At 39.3% G+C, this 19,756-nt stretch overlaps 1 protein-coding gene across 1 annotated transcript in view; it reads left to right on the top strand.

Moving 5' to 3' along the window:
- Positions 1-19,756, top strand: part of LOC131971205 (voltage-dependent T-type calcium channel subunit alpha-1I-like) — a 239,409-nt gene that overhangs the window by 132,521 nt on the left and 87,132 nt on the right. Inside the window, exons 10-18 of the mRNA XM_059332527.1 lie at positions 1,271-1,422; positions 3,100-3,285; positions 4,481-4,598; positions 5,962-6,117; positions 8,097-8,184; positions 10,809-10,972; positions 16,754-16,824; positions 17,074-17,572; positions 18,812-18,912. Coding sequence (XP_059188510.1) covers positions 1,271-1,422; positions 3,100-3,285; positions 4,481-4,598; positions 5,962-6,117; positions 8,097-8,184; positions 10,809-10,972; positions 16,754-16,824; positions 17,074-17,572; positions 18,812-18,912 — 1,535 coding nt within the window. The remainder of the gene's footprint in view (positions 1-1,270; positions 1,423-3,099; positions 3,286-4,480; positions 4,599-5,961; positions 6,118-8,096; positions 8,185-10,808; positions 10,973-16,753; positions 16,825-17,073; positions 17,573-18,811; positions 18,913-19,756) is intronic.

Here is a 19,756-nt window from a genome sequence, read left to right as displayed (position 1 = left end):
AAATTTTTAGGTAACATGCATCTATTTTGTGCACTTTGAGAAGTAAATGAGAGCAATCATCTCACAGAACATTATTCACAGTTGGGTGATACCGTATTATAGAATATCTAGAGGGCACATCATCATAATTTATTGTGTGAAGGGGCACCCTAGCGCTTTTTCAACCACAGAGGCACCAAGACAGGAAAAAGGGCACTAGAAGGGCACTAGAAGGGCACTCATTAAGGCACGTTATCAAATTTTCTTGCACTAGAGGGCACATCATCATAATTCACTGTATGAAGGTGCACCAAATAATTTTTTGCACGTGTAAAGGGCAGCCAATAAGGCACTTCCTCTCGTTTTCACCACTCTAGGGGGCACTTTAGCGCGCTTTTTTCCACCATGGAGGCATGGGGGGGGGGGGGGGGGGGGGGGGGGGGGGGGGGGGGGGGGGGGACTGCTTTGAAGCCTTAAGTTTAGCATTTTGGCCGTCTTGGTTTTTGGTTGTCTCGAACTGGAGCGAAGTTATCCGCTAATGCTTGCTAGCTTGCCTGGATAGCAAAGTGCAAAAAATTAACAGCTGACTCCTTTGAATATCTTCTAGTAAAACCATGTGCCACAAAAGTAATTAGTGGACCAAATTGTTAACTGTCTTTAATGAACTGAAAACACACTGTAAAGGGTCAAACCTTAAGACAAAAGCAGGGAAAACACCCAAACAGGACAAACCAGTGGTAGCATACACATTCTTTTTGCAACCAGGGCACTCGCCCCCTGCTGGCCATTAGAATAAATTAACTCACTTTTCAGGCCCTGAGGTTGCATCTTGGCTACCATACTGTACAAGCCTATTACAAGAGCTTAAGCAATAATAAATAGAATGTTGCTATAATGCTATTATAGCATGCTAACATTCACAGTGATAGTATATTAACATGATACATGTTGATATCACACATGACATTTCAGCTAAAAGGCCATCTGAGGCTGCTAAAATACACCTTGGGTAGATTAAAGTCTAAAGAGCTGTAAAGAGTTAAGAGAGTAAAGAGCTGACTCTGCCACTATAGAAATATGCTAATAAATAATTCTTTAAGTCTTAAGAATATGGTTGTTCCTATGACGCCAAAGTTTGTATTTTCCTAAACTAGCTGTCATGATGCAAGAGAAAATGTATCTCTTCTTTCCGTAATTGCTCACTTATTTCCCTTTCTTTCCTTTTCTTTCTCTTTCGTATGTCTCCCGGTCATCCCTTCTCTTGGTTTAATTTGTGACCACGCTCTGTCAGCCAGAGGAGCTAACTAACGTTCTGGAGATCTGCAACATCGTCTTCACCAGCATGTTCTCCCTGGAGATGATCCTTAAACTCACTGCATTTGGCTCCTTCAGCTACCTGAGAAACCCCTACAATGTATTCGATGGAATCATTGTCATCATAAGGTAATGATACAATAGAGATATCCTGAATATATACTTAAATCAACAGGGAGAGAAAGTGAAAATTTATGATTTCTGGTTTGCCTGGAGATCGTGCAGTTAAATTATTCATGTCATGCTTTGTCAAATTGTCATCTGCATTCTACTTGATTGAAATGTACCACCTGTATGTATTTGGATGCCAAAGCGTCAGACAGCAGCAAACATGTTTTGTCTTTTGTTGTGTGCCTGGAGCGTCAGGTGAGTGGCTGTGCCTTTGATCTGCTGCTGTTTTTTTTCCAATTCATTGGGGTATTGGCACCTTTGTCTGTGATCCCCATTATAAGCATGAGATCAAATACACATCAAAGCAACTAAAACTGAACAAGATCAAATGTGCAGCGCGTCACAGAAGATGCATGTTGATTGAACATATCTACATCTGTCTTCTTATCTCACACTCCAATTTCCCTCTCTTCATCTATGTGAATGACTTCACCTATTCATGCAGGGCTGCTCTGTAAAAGTGTCCCTATTCAAATCATTGCCAATGCAGAGCTGATGCTATTTTGATGCTATTTGATTCTATTTTGATGTGCTGAGAGAGGCACCTCCATTAGAGGACACATTTCTTTAAAGCCATATTTTCCAGGAAGCGATGATCCTCTGCTCATGATAAATACCTACCTGAACTCAAAGGAAAGCTATAACTTCTGTGATCCCCTTTCTGCTGTTGTTTTGCAGCAATTAAAGAAAGGCATTAAGCATTTAAGCAAGAGCTTGATTTATAGTGTCCAAAACTTAAGTTGCCAGCTGCTAACTGGACACATTAATCACTGTAAGACAAGATAAACCTGTTCTTCCTTATGTTTCCCACGATTGATGAATTCAGCTTATTATCTGTCGAGGTTTCCTTAAGTTGAAAGAAATGAACACCTCATGTGCTTTTAAATGTGAAATATAGCAAATGATAATTCCCAGCATTCACACTTATGACCTTCTAATATCTATATTACAGTATGCAATGATAATCTATTGTCCTGTGAACAATGAGCTCAAAATCAAATATGTTTGTCTTTCTAAAAGTAAAAAATGAAGTCAGAGACTTTTGCAGATTTCTTTCTATTGGAGGCACACTTTTTCAGCCATGTGGGGCTGATACTCCTTAGGCTAAACACTTATTTTTCTTTGGCTTTAAAATGAATTAATGTTCATATTGTTACCTTACATCCAGTGCCAACATTAAGTGTAAGGGTCTGTACGTTAGGATGGTGGCCAGACATGTAACTGACACACAGCACAGACATTGTATTAATGTTCACCTTTTTATTAACCATAACCGCACTCTTTTCCTAACCATAAACATGTAGTTCCCAAACCCATAGTTTATTTATAACCACTTACTTTCCCTTTCCCACTACCTTACCCATACCATAGTTCCATTTTCATGTAATACAAAGGGATAATTAAACAAAAAAGTGGATCAAAAAAACAATTGCCAATCCACTTAGTTCAGGGATCTGCAGAAGCTGCTGATATCCATGTGCTTGTCTGGTGGTACCCGGTATTTAGAACACCACTTGGTGGTGGAGTAAAACAGGCATTCAAATGTATGTAAATGCTGCAGATTAATACTTCAAATTATAATATAATTTAGCATGATTTCTCTCCTGTTGCTTGTTATCTTTGTTATCTTATCAGTGTGTGTGAGATAGTCGGCCAGTCCGATGGCGGTTTGTCTGTGCTGAGGACCTTCAGACTGCTGAGGGTGCTAAAGCTGGTGCGGTTCATGCCGGCCTTAAGGCGACAGCTGGTGGTTCTCATGAAGACCATGGACAATGTAGCCACGTTCTGCATGCTGCTCATGCTCTTCATCTTCATCTTCAGGTAAGGGGGTACTTACTGTAAGTGTTTCTGTATGTTTGAGTCTGTCAGTGGCTCATTTTGATGTCAATCATTTTGCAATCTGTTTGTGCTTCTCCTGCCCCTCATCACCTGAAAACTGCTATTTTTTAAACATTTTTTTATATATACATTTTTTTCAGGGAGATGGCTTAGAGAGAGAGAGAGAGAGAGAGAGAGAACATTTTCCATCCTCTGCTTTTATGAATGTTTGCATGTGCTGGCTTCTGTCTTTTATAAAGTCTTGTGAATCCTGCTTAGCAGCTGTCATTGAAGCACTGAAGGTCTGAGTGTTCCATAGCAGCTTTTGACCTTGGGTGAAATATAACGAGTGGACACTTGAAGGTTTAGTTAGAGTTTAACATGTAGACACTTAAAGAACTGAAGAAACATAACAAGCAGTCACCTTTAGATGACACAGCAGCACTCTGAAGGTCAAGGTAAAGGTCTTTCAGTGATCGACCAATGGCAGCAGTCTTTGCTGTCTTTGTTTCGCTCCCTCTCAGCTTCTTTTCAGCTAATTCTTGTACTTTTCCTTTTTAAGATTATGTGAAAAGAAATAATCACAATGCACACTCAAAAATCACATGTTTCAACATAAATCTGTATAAGGGTCTATGCCCAGGTGCTTGTTAAAAGCTTGTTCTACAACCATTACCACTAAAGTTTTTCACACTTTGATAATGTACAGAGCCTCTTGAATTCCCTACAAGGGATTATAATCTATATCTATAACAAGTGTGTGCAATTTACTGCACATTTAAAGAACCTTTCCATTACTTTACAGTGACAAAAAGGCGATTGGAGTAGATGGCATCATATGTAATCAGACTGTAGGGTTCTGTTGCATTCATTTTCATTTTTATTCACATTAACTGTCATTACACTAGTATTAAGGAAGTGTTTGGTTGCAGCCAGGGTATAAAAACAACTGATAAAATGCAGAGCTGCATAAAAAAAGGCAGCATTTATAAAATCAGAACCAGCTGAGACAAATAAAAGCCTTAATCATCCAAAGCCTCTCCACGGATAACTCAAAAAGGTAGGCGTCATATTCATCATGGTTTAAAAAAAAAATTGCAAACATCCTCATTTAATTATCAGTCAGGTACAGCAGATGATACATTTTTAGCGTGTATAGTATGTTGACATCATCAGAGGCTCTGCTGTTGTGTTGCAGTATCCTGGGGATGCACATCTTCGGCTGCAAGTTCAGTCTTAAGACCGAGACTGGTGACACAGTGCCGGACAGGAAGAACTTTGACTCCCTGCTCTGGGCCATTGTTACCGTTTTCCAGGTAATCAACATATCACTGTTTGCATAAGCATACAGATAAACACACACACACATCCCTGCATTACTTCTCCACATACAACCAGTTGTCTAAATATGCAGACGTCTTGCACTTCTGTCATAAGATTCGATTGGATTTTGTACAAATCTTGATAGAAAATTTAGCCTCTTTACCCTCAAAACCGTCAATATACATAGGTTGTGTGTACAGGCAGCGAAATACAAGCTATATTTACGAATTTGACCATCCGCTGCAATGCTGACCAAACGGTTGACTTTCACCCAGGAGAGCGGGATTTGCGTCCTGTGTGAAAACAAAAGTAAACAATTTTTTACTTAACTTAAGTCACGTTATTTACGTAAGTTATGTGAATCATGTTTTCGAACGTAATTTGCGGTAGTCACGTGACCCTTGTATATGTACTTCATTCTCGGCATTTACATACATTTATGTACTGTTTTAACTTTTATAACGTCTCACCAGGCATTTTTTTGCCCTAAACCGAGGTAAGTGATTTTGTAGCTTTAATTCCAGAAACGTATCTACAACCTCAAACCGTACATGTATAATAACGTGTGTGCTTTTTTTAGAACCCACCGCTGTACTGTGAACCGCAATATGTACATACATGTCGTAAAATGCGAGCCTCTTCTGTCGTTAGGTTGGAGAAGTTGTTGGAAAAATGTACCAATAAATCAGACCTCATAAAACTCTAATGATGTAAACTTTGCTTCTTTTAAATTAAATTCTTAAGTCTGTGTTTCTTTTTTTTTTATTACCTTCATTTAACCACGAAAATCCCATTGAGATTAAGTAATTTAACATCTTTTCCAAGGGAGACCCTACGAAGATAGGCAGCAGCAAGTACAAACTGGTCAATTTCACAGTTAAAACTTAAACTAAGGACAGACAAAATGGCAGAAATGATTAAATTGACAAACAGATTATGAAAAACACATACATGTCATAGAGTCGCCCTCAAGTACTCTCATAGTATTGTTTGGATTTTAAAGCGCGTAATGATATTAACTCAGTTAGTTTCCAGTCATTTGGTAACTTATTCCATGCAAAAGGTGCAGAGTCGACAAAAGCCCTTTTTATCCAATTCACTACGGGTTTATGGAACAGAAAGCAACAAAAGATCTTGAGAACCGAAAGAAGAAGGATCAGCACTTCTCTGCGCAATTAGGGTACAAATTTAGGTAGGCAATAGTCCTAGCATTGCCTCGTATACACAAAAAATTTAAAGCTAATACACCACTGTGTATATTGTTGTATACATTAGTGATATTTTTGGTATGTGGAATATTAGTAATTTATTCATGCCCTGTATGTGTTTTTCTAAATCGATATGATTTTTTCGCAGATTCTGACCCAGGAGGACTGGAACGCTGTTTTATACAATGGAATGGCCGCCACTTCACCAATTGCTGCTCTCTACTTTGTGGCCCTTATGACCTTTGGAAACTACGTCCTCTTCAACCTGCTGGTAGCCATCCTGGTTGAAGGCTTTCAGGCAGAGGTAAGAGCATAAAACCGCATGATGTAATTTTGTCTGCATTTGAATCTAGTTGTTCATGATTGAGGTGTCCAGGCCATGTTTGTTGATCTTATTCATTACTAACCTTTTGAAAATGTTAATTTAGTTCAACCTGCATCAGGAGAGGTGAAATATTTAAAATTATCACTGACATTTGTTGCCCTCTAACAGCAGCTTTTACCGCACAATTATTCAACAACTTCCTCCAAACAGATGCCACATTTCTAATACTTACGAACTTCATTGTTGTTTACTGAAACATGGTCTGTAAATTGACTGCGAAATTGAAAGCTCTTCTATGTTTAGCCTGTCTCTTTCATGCATTCTGTGCATGGAGTTCTCTCCTGTGGATAGCTGACATCCATCCATCTGTCTGTGTTTGTCAAAGACTGGATTTGACCTTTGGATGTGACTTTCACAGCTAAAATTTGCCGGGATCTTGTACCCGGATGATCTTTTTATTCACAGAATTTAGCAGATTACATTGAGTCACAACAAATGTACTCAATACCTACACACTCATGTAGAATTAATCATGAAATTTAGACCACCTGTCATAAAAACAAGAAAACATTAAAAAAAAAGAAATCTTTCAAAAGCTTGTTTAAAACTAAAAATGTTGTTATTTATTTGGCAACTGAAAAACTGAATTCAACTTTTTATAGCCAGATTTGAGCCAGCTCACTGGGCTTCTCTTGAGAAGTCAGAAATTAATCAAGCAGAACATTAAACCACTAAAACTATTTTTTTCTGTTCAGGAATTCAAGTAAATAACTTTAATTTGACATCTTAATCAAGAAATAATAATGTGCTTTACCATTTTTACAGTTTGTTTTGTAAAACATCAAATCTGAAAATTAATGGATAACATGAATAATTGTATTTTAGCATTAAAAACATAATTTTGGTTAAAGAGCTTTTACATACTGCTGTATTAATCATTACAGAAACAAGAAAAATATTACTAATGCTTTTAATTTAGGACAGCTGTGGCACAAACCAGTGGTCTAATACATTTATTAAGCATTTTATATGTGTGTGTGTGTGTGTGTGTGTGTGTGTGTGTGTGTGTGTGTGTGTGTGTGTGTGTCAGTTTGAAAGTGTGTAACATCTAGTTTTTACTCTTTAGTTTTTAGAAATAATAATTACAGTATTTGTCGCAATTATGATATTTATCTACAGCTGTATCAGAAGTCAAAATATAATAATGGAGCTTTGAAGACAACAGTGTAATTTCTAAAGCCATCCATCTCAGTGGAAAACACTGGAAAATGATGCTGTCAATCTGCCAACAACCGTCAAACTCACAGATGTATCATTGGCAAATTGTCATGTGGTTGAGTAATCCAGTTGATTTTTCATACACGGATCAGAGCATTACCGTATGTATCGCATGTGTGAGTTGAAGGGGAACACTGACACAAATCACAAGGCTTTTGATTGATCTTTTTGAAATGCCAAAACAAAATACAGCCATCAGCCTTTCACTGTCTGAGTGCCTTTCATTCTCTCTCTCTATCTCTCTGTCCTCACACAGTAGGTCTTTTCCCCTCTGGCTCTATCACCTTCTTCTGCTCTTCAAACTGTGTCTACTACTACTACACACTAGAGATTATTGAGCCAATTTTGTCCAGATTCTCCCTTTGCCAAGACCAACACGGAAATCCCTTTGGTGTTGACCAAACCTGTAGGGCTATTGGAGCAGTGTGTTAGTAGTTTGAGGGTTTTACTGATTTAATCTCGAGACACACTATAGATCTGAGCCACCCTGATAACCTCAAATATATTTGATGGTTGGTGGGATGGAGGCGAATCTGTTGCCTTGACTGATGTTACACAGGAGATTAGAGGTCCTGTGCAATCTGTTACGGTGTACTTCAGAGCCTCCCATAGAAGGAGCCATAAGTAATTCCCTGTCTCTTTTTTCTCTTTCTCTCCTCTCGCCCCCTTTTTGTCTCCAGGGTGATGCCAATCGCTCTTATTCGGATGACGACCACTCCTCCTCCAACTTTGACGAGAGCGAGAAACACGACTCCATAAAGTTGTCTGGTGAGCTAATGGCATGTTTCTCTCAGTGTATTTTTATTTGGGTTTTGACCATAAGTGGCTTGAGTTAAATTTTCCAAAATCACAATTATATCCCCTCAACCAAACTGAAATGCAGCAAGAGTCCTTTCTCAAAATGAAATGTGAAAAATCTGTATCTTTTTTTGTTGTTGTTATGTTTTTTTTTTTTTGCCATTAAACAAAAATGTCAAGTCAATTTTACTTGCCTCAGGGGGCTTTACAGTGTTTGCTGATTACGGCACACTCTGTCTTTAGACCCTAGTGTCAGATAAGGAATAAACTCTCCAAAATAACAATTTAGGGACAATGGAATGAATTATATGTAGTTGAATTGAGGAGAAATCCCTCTCCCTGGATGGACGGAGATTAGATTATACTTCATTGATCCCACAGCGGGGAAATTCACTTGTCATAGAAGAAAAAACAGAAGCAAAAGGTGTGAATATAAATTACAGAAATAAATAAAAGATCAAACACAACGAACAGACAGAAAAGTTCCTAAACATATGCAATACATAGGGCAAAGTACCAAACAAGTGCAAAGACAAGCAAAACAAGTACTAAAACATAAAGTGGCCTAGAGGTCAGGAATCAGGCTTGTAACCGGAGGGTGTCAGGTTAGAATCCCAGGACTGACAGGTCGAGGACTGAAGTGCCCCTGAGCAATTCACCTAACCCCCCATGCAGCTCCCTGGTTGTGCCGAAATGCAGCTACCCACTGCTCCTTGCAAGGTGTTTGAGCTTGAATTTCCCCATTGTGGGATACATTTAGTAATTTATCATAATATTAAGTAGTTTGAATGAAAAATATGAATACAGCTCAATGCAAAAGATGTTGTGTGTACATAATAACTGTTATATAACTGTTAATAACAGTTATAGAGGATGTCAAGCTTCCAGTCACAAAATGTCGGCACTGCCGATTTCTACAAGTCTACATTTATGACAAGGCAAGGTAAGGCAAGTTTATTTGTATAGCACAATTCAACAAAAGGTAAAGTGCTTTACATAAACATTAAAAACACAATTGAAAACAGTAAAAACAGGGAAATGGAAATAAAAATACAAATAAGATAAAATAAGATACAGCAGGATAAGAAAAGAGATAGAATAATAAAAAGCACAAGTCAAACATTGCGTAGTTAAAAAGTAAGGGCAGTACAGTAGAGCAGATAAGTGTTAAAGTTAAGAGTACGCTGCAGTAAACAATACTGTTTTTAGTCCTAAAGGAGCTGAGCATTTGGGCAGACCTCAGATCTGCAGGTAGTTTGTTCCACAGGTGAGGAGCATAATAACTGAAAGCTGCCTCACCCTGCTCAGTTCTTGTTCTTGGGACATTTATAACGTTAAAACCAAATTCGGGACCAAAATTGAAATAAAAAAATTTCCATTTCATGTCAAAACCAACCATGCCTGCTCGCCTCTTACATTTAACTGAATCCCAGAACCCAAAAGTAAGACAGAACTATGTGCCAAAGGCTTACAACAAGTCTTGGAAGCGGTCTTGAAATATGAATGAGCTCCATCTTTATCCAGAGCTCACAATGAACCGGTTCCAGCCATACAGCATTCCCTCAACAGACCCAATAAACAACGAGGATTAAACCTGAGTTCAGAGAGTGGGGGAATCATTTCTATACAGTGTGAGTGGGCTACTGCTGCAGTGGAGATGGGATCTCTGCAGTGCAGTGTAAGCAAAAGATGAAACCCTGCAGTCTATTCCTGTATTGATGGAAACACGACAAGGTGGTTTAATGGCTGTCCACTTAGACAGCACAGTGGTATTACCTTTGGTTCTTTGGCTTTTTCTGTGTATGTGTGAGCAGCAGGTTTTCACTCCCTGCCTCCCTCTACATTTAAAATCTTTTTCATCCCTCTTTTTGTCCTAAGAAGCTTAAAAAGTCAGCCAAGGGTGATATTCTACTTTTTCTCTGTGTATTCCCACTTGAGGAGTATATTCAGCTTTTGAAGAAATAAGAAATACTATTCCTTGAAATGATTTGGATGATAATGCCAAACCATTTCAAGGAATTGTATTTCTTAAGAAATGTATAAAAATTAAGGGAAAATAATTCAAAGTCTCAGAAAAATGTCAATTTAAGCCATTTTTAAACTCCTAGCCAGGCAGTACAGCTGTCTCTGAACTTTATAAAGTTTCTGATTTCCAAATTTATTTAGACTCTCTTCAAAACTCTGTTAGTGTGACATCTTTCATCCGTTCTCTATTTATAAAAGCCTCACTCTGCTATTGCTGCAATGGCACTCTGGACCTGCATCTATAACCCACAGCATATTAACGCCTGTTGCCTGGGGGTTCTCAAATGTCCTTCAGGAAAATGTAGAAAATCACTAGGTGAAATAAAGATGGACAAGACAGCTTGATAGAAAGTGGTTGTGCAAAAAAAGAGTTGCAACCTTATGACAGGATAGCTTCAGGAATGAACTAAAATTGTAGATTGATGATGCCAATCAGTGTAAAAATATGCAAGAGTGGGTTATTCTTTTGATGTCACCAAATGAGTAGTAGGGGAAATGGCAGCATACATTAAATGGATGGCACAAAAAGCACTATTTTACCTGCTTTCTCTCTGTTTAACTCCCTGTAGACCCGAGGATCTGCACACTGACACCCAACGGCCACCTGGAACTGGGGACCCTTTCGGGGCCCAGGGGATCCTACTCCTCAGAGAGGCGGAGCTTCACCATGGAGTCCAGGAAGAGCAGTTTGAGCCTTGGCAAGAGCAGCCTGGAGAGACGCTCACTCTCTCTGGTACACAATCAAACTCTTATTCACTAACATGCACATTTATAGACATCATGGACAGTGAAAGGAGCGTACTGATGTATTTTAATAAGAACATTTGTAATAAAAGATGAACGAAACAGTCATGAATTACCTAATCCCATCTCCTATTGGTCTGATAATGATGTCTATGGTTGGATTGTTTTTTCTGCAGATAAAATTAGATAAATCCATTTTTTAAAAAAGCTAATAAAAAGCCAATCAGTGATCAGTCAATGCATCTTCGGCTCTCAGCATAGAATGTTTACCTGCGTGCAACCACAGCCTGCTCAAGCATGATTGGTCAAAAAACAACCAATTAGCATCCAAAAAAGCTACAGTATTGTTTGGTAAATTAGTATTAACACAGACGCTCTCTACAAAAAAAATGTTTTATTAGTCTGTAGTGGTAGTGTGTTATTTTATGCTGCAGTCTGCTGGGGAGGCAGCATCAGACACAGAGATGCAAGGAGGTTGGACAGACTGGTCTAAAGAGCTGGTTCTGTGGAGAGGTGACCTGTCAAGATGTTCCAGGCCATCTTAAACACCTGGATGATCCGCTACACAAAACCTTTGTGGACCAAAAAAACAGCAGTCTCAGGCCCCGTTCACACGAGGACGCTCGCGGGTAAAAACGACAAAATATTTCATCGGAAGTGCCTTTTGTTTAGACGGTGACGGCGTTTTGGGGGCTTGAAGACGCAAATATCTGAAACCACCTTCCAAAGTGGAAAAGTTAAATACACTCCGCCGTAGCATGTCCGTCTACACGGCCAAGACGCAAAACTCTGCTCAGATCTGCTCACGTCACGTACGTGTTAACGTCACATACATGCTCCACTACAGGAAAATAAACAAAGGTGGGATTATTTCCATGCGTCGGACCTTCAAGCTGCTCTGGCAGCTCTAACACACTTACAGGAGTCTTTCCACCAAATGTACAGGATATGTACAGATAGTATTAGTGAACAGAGAAGGATCTGTAATTACCTCTATCACATTTTGGATGCAGCAATTTGTCAGAGGTGAGCCAGACGGCTGTGAACGAGACCTGGGAGATCTAGTGGATGGTGGATAACTTTGTGGAAGTAGTAGCGGATGAAAATGTGTGGCGTGAAAACTTCTGCATGCCCAAAGATGCTCTTATCGCTTTAAGTGATGCCGCCTGTATACAATCAATGTATACAATCGAATTTCACACACTTTTGCGTCACCGTATGCACGCAGATTTCCTCCCGAAAATGCTCGTCTAAACGAGGAATAAAAAGTGAGGACGCGACGCCACTTTTGCGTCTTCTGTTCAGATTGTCCTCGTGTGAACGGGGCCTCATTCTACAAGACATTCTACCAGACTAACTGAATTTCCCCTCGGGGATAAATAAAGTAATTTTGATTTGATTTGATTAGCTTCAATGGAAGTCTTCAGTTTCACCATAGGTTTAGCATGACAGAACTTGTAAAAACACATTGAAAACATCCTCAATAGAATGCACTACTACGTGGACTTGAAGCATTGAGACATATACACACACATATATATATATATTTATATATATATATATATATATATATATATATATATATATATATTACGGCCGGGACTTTAACGCGTTAAGATTAATTAATTACACAAAAATTAACGCGTTAAAAAAATTGACGCATTTTAATCAGACTTATTTTTGCACCGCAGAACGTTTCTCACTGGATGAGTTTCAGGCGGACCGATTATACTGGAGCACCAACTAGCGTTCATGAGTTCAGACAACAACAAACCACAGTGAACATGAAGGAAGAAGCTGATGAGAGCGCTTTGGTTGGCCCTATGGATGATGGGACATTTTGTTTCAAAAAACCAACGGAAGCGTTGATAAGAGCATGGTTGTGTGCAAGCTATGCAACAAGGAATTCACATATCACCGCAGCACATCGAGCCTCAAGTATCACCTCAATTCAAAACATATAGCAGCTAGCGGCTAGTGTGGTAGCTAGCGTGGATTGTGTTTTACTTAAAAAACCAAAGTATTATAGTTTACAGAAGGTCTACCTACCTATAGGCTACCTGAATTTCTGAAATGTACTATATTTCTAAATATGCTATTGCTACACTTCCAGTGTAAAAACTGCACTGGTCTGTTGGACTTGAGCAAAAATAAACAATATTTTTGCTGCTTAAGCTTATGTATTCAGTCATTATTCAATAGTATACTAAAAATCCATGTGAAAAAAATTACTTCTCACTGTTCTCACGTCAAATATTTATATGCAATTAAAATGCTATTAATTCCGATTAATTAATTACAAAGCCTCTAATTAATTAGATCCATTTTTTTAATCGCGTCCCGGCCCTAATATATATGTATATATACAAATAGTTCGTAATGAAGTAGAAAGAAAACATGCAGCAAGTATAGACCAACCAAGGGCAAATTTGGCAGATAAGCAGAAGAGAAAAGAGAATCATTGACAGACCTTGCAAGGAAAACTTGTATTTTGTCATGTATCTTACTATTATTATATCTAGCCTGGTCTTCCTTGCACCCCATAGTGAACACACAAATGTTCAAAGTATGTGCACATACTGCAGATTCTAAACCACCCAGACGGAGCAGGAATGGTCCGGTGTTGTGCCCGCTGAACCAAACCCTTGTAAGAGAGAAACTGAAGCACTTCTACAAGGTTCGGCTCGGCGTTCATTTGCCATGGCAGCTAATATTAATTGATTGTTCCCTTTTTCTCTTCAATCACAGATAAAGTGGGAGAAATAGAGAGAAAAAGAACAACAGGGAGAAGTAGAGAGGGGGAAAAGGCGAACAGAGTCTGTGATGCACTGACAAGAAGATAAAGGGGAGTGAAAACAGGAGCGCTGATAAACTGTAGTTTAGCAACGCTCCTACCTCAGAGGTTATGATGTTAAACACTGTGGGTGTGGAAGATCCACTCCACTGTGAAGTCTCCTCCTCTTCTCTCACAGCGCTCCAAGTTAATTGACATCAGAAGGCACCAGTTATATCACATGGAACAAAAGTGCAGCAATAATAGGCATTCAAAAAAGTTGTTTCATGATTTGTATTGCAGTTTTGCTGCAGTTTTATCAGCAGCTTTGATAGTGTCTAGAAGATGAAATTACACTCAGAGCTATGAATCAGTTCTATCTGTTTGTTTGGAGGTTTGTTTGTTTGCGTGTTTCACTGTCTCACGCAGGATATCAGACTCTGTTGATTGGACTCAGATGAAACTGTGCAAATGATGCATTGCTGTATGATGTTGCAGAACAATCAAAACTGCATCTGTGTAATGAGAAATTTGTTGAGGGTATTTGTCCACATGTCTGATGAATGAGATTAAAGACTTGGGGGTGGGAGTCTACAGTGTAGCCAAAGATCACAATAGAACACAATAGAGCTAAATATGATAATCTACAAGTCACAGAAACGGGCCATCCTGAGGTACATTGTTACTGCAAAGGACAGTCTTTATTCTTTTGGCACTTAAAACATATGCAGCAGAAGCATCACAATATGATTTAATTCTGATACTTGAGTCACAATACAATTATATTATTATGATTATTATTTTGCAATATGGTGAGTATTGCGATACAATATATTACGATTTAAATGTTTAACTGCATTTTGTGTCCACAAACTTAAATTTAATCAAGAATTGTTTTGTCAAATAATCTCACACTATTCATCTCACATCATTCATTCATCATCCTTAACCGCTTATTCGCACTCGGGTCGCGCGGGGCTGGAGCCGATCCCAGCTGACATTGGGCGAGAGGCGGGTACACCCTGGACAGGTCACCAGACTTTTGCAGGGCTGACACATAGAGACAGACAATCACATTCTCATTCAAAACCTATGTGCAATTTAGAGTCAACTATTAAACCTAAGTGCATGTTTTTGGACTGTGGGCAGAAGCCAGAGTACCCAGTGAGAACCCACATTGACATGGGGAGAACATGCAAACTCCACACAGAAGAGCCGCAGTCAAACCGGCCACCCTCTTGCCACAATGACAGTCTAACCCACTGACTGACCCACAAAGTCTAAACTTCAAAAAATATACCTCTAAAAAATATACAGTACATTTTGTGCCCTAATATGTGTAAGACATTTCTTTTTTTAAGGTTAACATTGTTGAAAGTGAAAGGGTTTATCTGTTTGAAAATAATATATCATAAAATATAAAAACAGGGTCAGTATGGCAACATGTTCCCTTTATACGCTTTGCTTCACTGATCTTTAATGAGCACATAAACTGGATCAGTGGACCTTATTTTCAGTGCAGTACTTCAGTTCAGTGTCAGCTGAATTGCAGCTAGACAGAAATCAATACAAGGCATAACACAATAAGCAGAATTCACTGACTGGAAAAAAGCTCAGAAAAAAAATGCATTGTTGGAGATAAACTGTTTATTTGATGTTATGATCAATGGTTCATTGTAGCCATTGACATTCAATTACTTTTTATGTACAAAAAAGTTGAAGTGCTTACAGTATGTTTGGCAGAAGATAAGAAGAAAGTGCCTGACTACAGAATATACAGTACATTAGCACGGGCATGTAAGTGGTTTATGCTATATAGTGTGGAACAAATGGTCTTGGCAGTACTACACACACAATACACACAAACACACACTTAATGTTCCTCTCGAGTGATCTGCCGTTGTGTGTGGACCGAGGCGTTATTTAACAGCGAGTGTAAACGCTCCACTACAGTTTCTATAGAGACAGATGCATAGATTCTCTGCTATATGTCATCAGCTCAGGCGTTGACTGGCGACACGTAAGTTTCTGAGGGTAAAACACATAATTAGATCTATCATGCTGAGAGGATTAGACATGCGGAAACACACAGAACTGGTTATGTTCCTTTAAGTGGAACTAGCACTCAGGGGTTTGCATACTAAACTTGATGACAGCCTCCAGACTGCACTGCAATCTCCTTTAAACAGTCTCTAATTTGTTCAGCCATAGACTCACCTATTTATTTATTTATAAATTGTAGAAGTCCAAGCTCTTTTCAAGTTACCAATACAGCAAATACAGTGTGTTCAAATACTAGTGCAGGTGGGAGATGCTGGCTTAAGAGCAATACTGTTTAGCAGGACTCACTTTTTAAGACAAGCCGTAATTTGAGCTGCAAAATATTTCATTGGGAGTAATCCATATAGTGAAATGCATCTCACCCAAATGCATCAAAGTGGCAAGAAAAACCTTTGCCACATTGCCCACTCATGAAACATGATTTTGTTAAATTCATGAATTTGTTTACAACTTGTTTGACAAAATTCATCACACTCAAGTTGATATATACCAGAAGGATTAAATGTCATTATGATATAAATATGCCCAATTTAAAAGTTGATGTTGAAGGGAAAAAATCAGCCAAAAGAAGAAAACTTCAAAGCACATAGAGCAAGACAGAGATATAAAGCAAAAGCAGCATTATATATCCATATATATATATCCATCTCCATATCTATGGTACCTATTTCTTAGAGGGACATAAAGATTTCCACAGGGATGGAATGCTTTACTGTGTGCATAGAGGAGTCTTTGAACCATTTGTGATTGAATTATTTTGATATATTCATGTATTCTGGCAGACTAACTATTCACTGCTTTGCTGGGTTCTTTGGTACTTGGAGAGATTTGGTTTTACTGGCTGCAAACTGATGATAATTGCTGTGTGTGTGTGTGTGTGTGTGTGTGTGTGTGTGTGTGTGTGTGTGTGTGTGTGTGTGTGTGTGTGTGTTCCAGCGTCACGCCCGCAGTCCCAACTACCACAACTGGGGGCGCCCTTTCCCTCCACAGTCGGCATGGAGCCGCAGGTAGGCAATTAGATTTACTTTCAGAAATTGATTTCAGCTATCACCTTAATGAATTTTTAATACCTTCATTAAGACTTAACTGCCTGCATGGAGACATCAAACCTTTCTTGTTGTTTTATTCTCTTATTAGCTTCATGACTAAACTCTTAATATGCAGAAAGTGTTGATTACCTCTTGTTGATACTTTAAAAAATGTTCATGAATATTAAATATTTCATAACTGTACTTCTGATCTGTTCTGCTCTGCAGGTCTAGCTCGAACAGTCTGGGCCGTAGGAGCTACGGCTTTGGTGGGGCTCCTCTGGTGGGAGGCAGCCTCCGTGTGCACAGCACCCGCTCCCCCTACTCCTACACCTTTGCTGCAGAGCAGGAGTCCCTTCTCTCCCACCCACCACACTCCCATCATGGTCTACCCCCTCATCATCCACCCCCACCCCCGCTGTTCCTCTCCAGACACTCTGCTGCAAGGAGGGATCGACGGGCTCTTTCCCTGGAGCTCCCAGAGCTGCTTCGGGCAGGAGGACAGCCCCCGGGCCCGCCTCCTGTCCAGCAAGAACCTGGAAGAAGGAATGGGTCTGGGGCGGGGGGGTCCATCACTGGGGGGTCTGTGGCTGGTAGTGGTTTAGGAGTGGATCACCGGGATTGCAACGGCAAGGCCCCGGGGCCACACATTCAGCTGATGGCCGAGGTTTTCCCTCAAGTTAATGCACGCAAGGACAGAGCAGACCTGGATGAAGAGACAGATTATGTGAGTGGATCTATAGTGTTGTCAGTAGGGTTGCAAAGGGGTGGAAAATTTTCGGTTGATTTCCAGAAACTTTCCATGGGAATTTAAGCTTGGGAACTTTGGAAATATTCAAAATAAAAAAACATGACATTTCAACAGATTTATTTGTAAGTAGAAATGTATCATGTTTTAGTTATTTTATGGAACAATCAATTCTTTCTTTGAACAACAAAAACATGAATGTTGAGTGAAATTATACCCCCGACCCCACCCATTAAAAAAATAATGACCCCCCCCCCTCCAAAAATCCCCAAAATGTCCCATTCAAAAATGTTTATTGAAAAGATCCCCTCTCCCTCCAAAAAAAGTCCCATTCAGCATGTAAATGAATTGAACATGTGATGTAGGAATGCACAATGCATGTAGGGGGCATGGTCTCGGTAGGGGGCAGGGCCTCATCAGCCCTGCAGTAAGCAGTGTGCTGTGTGCATGTGATTGAGGAATAGCAGATATTCAAGTGTACTTGCATGAAATCTGGTTGTTTTAGTCAATTATGCTAAAATATATTTTCCCCAACTATATTTAGGTTTACCGTTCCCTTTATTTTTGTAATTTTTCATTTATTCACATTAATTTCTATTAATTCCCATGGAATGTTTCCAACTTTGAAAATTCCCAGAATTTTGCAACCCTAGTTATAAGTAGTTATTATAATCACACAACTTAAGACAATACAATGACACTGTGTTGTGTTTACACTGTAGGTGCTAAACTAGATACTGTAGTTTTTGGAGGGATGCTATTATGGCCATTTTGTATCTTTTTATTGTTGTTGTTTATGTGTAATATGAAAGAGGAGCTTAAGGGTCCCTCTCAGGGATGCTGCTTATAGTGGATGAATGGGGAATTCCTTATTGGTCCCCAGTCATACCTTGGTAATACTCAAAACCAAACCAAAACATAAATCATAATCATTGTTGGAGTTGGTGTACAAATTAAGGTAGTTGCATTGTTTACCTCTGTGATACTTGGCAGTAACTTAATGAAACCCCCAGCATGCCATGTCACTTTAATAGCATTAACATTATGGATAGAATTAGAGCCAGTAATGCTCCAAATGAGCTGAAAACAGTCATGTTAACACAAAATAGATGATATGTATCACTGTTGAAAGATCACTTGTTCATTTGCAAACCCGTGTGATCTCTTAACACGCCCACTCTTTTCTTCACATCTCAGTTTCCCTTTTCTCTCGTCCAGAATTTGTGTTTCCGTATCCAGAAGATGATGGAGGTGTACAAGCCGGACTGGTGTGAAAGTAGAGAGGAGTGGTCCGTCTACTTGTTCTCACCTCAGAATAAGTGAGTCGATAATTACTCAACCCACTATACCATCAAATCAAAAAAACACCACTGAGAAATAAATGTCCTCTTTTGGAGTTTGTAGGTTTGTGGTCTTGGGTAAAGCATTAGCTGAGTGAGAGTAGTGTCAATCAAGTCAGGGAAAACCACAACAACCCAGTCGAGATCAGACCTCGGCATGAGGCGGCCCAGGGGCCACAACTGGCCCTTTGGCTGTACCTGTCCTGCCCGCATGAAGTTACCCGGAAATTAGAAATCAATACAACTGCAGTGCTTTTAATTTTGGAGGCGAGTTACGTTTGTGCGTGCATGCAGATATGCGTTCCACAAAGAACAGTTGGTTAAAGTTAGTTAGTTAATAAAATGCTGGTTTACTGCATAACATACATGCTCTATATTGTTTTTGTGGTTTGAACGTATGTTCTGTTAAAAATAATTGGGAAAGTGAGACTGAAATTTTTACTACTTTAGCAGAATTAACTTATTATTGAGTATTGGTCCAGCCCTCCGCAGCCTCCGCATTATCTCATGTGGCCCCCATGGGAAAATTAATTGCCCACCCCTGGTCTAGATGAAGCAGGTTAGTTGGGTTTTTGAGGGGTAAACTCTAAATTAGTAATTTAAGAAGATTTATTTTCTATATATATGCCTTCTTTGTTGTTAGATATAGAAATGCTGATGCCCTCTGTCCATCATATACTCTGCTGAACTCTGCGCTGGTGTGATTCCCCGCTCCAACCTCATGCCAGTCTCTTTAATAAACAAGTGAAAAATGCAAAACCCATTGACCCTTATTCCAAACCTTGGTTAGTGGGAATTGATCTGAACCAGCAATGTGCAACAA

The sequence above is a fragment of the Centropristis striata genome, chromosome 1 (genome assembly GCF_030273125.1).
Source record: "Centropristis striata isolate RG_2023a ecotype Rhode Island chromosome 1, C.striata_1.0, whole genome shotgun sequence".
In the NCBI taxonomy this organism is placed as follows: domain Eukaryota; kingdom Metazoa; phylum Chordata; class Actinopteri; order Perciformes; family Serranidae; genus Centropristis; species Centropristis striata.
The sequence above is the reverse complement of the archived record's forward strand: the minus strand, read 5'-3'. Positions and strand labels throughout refer to the sequence as shown.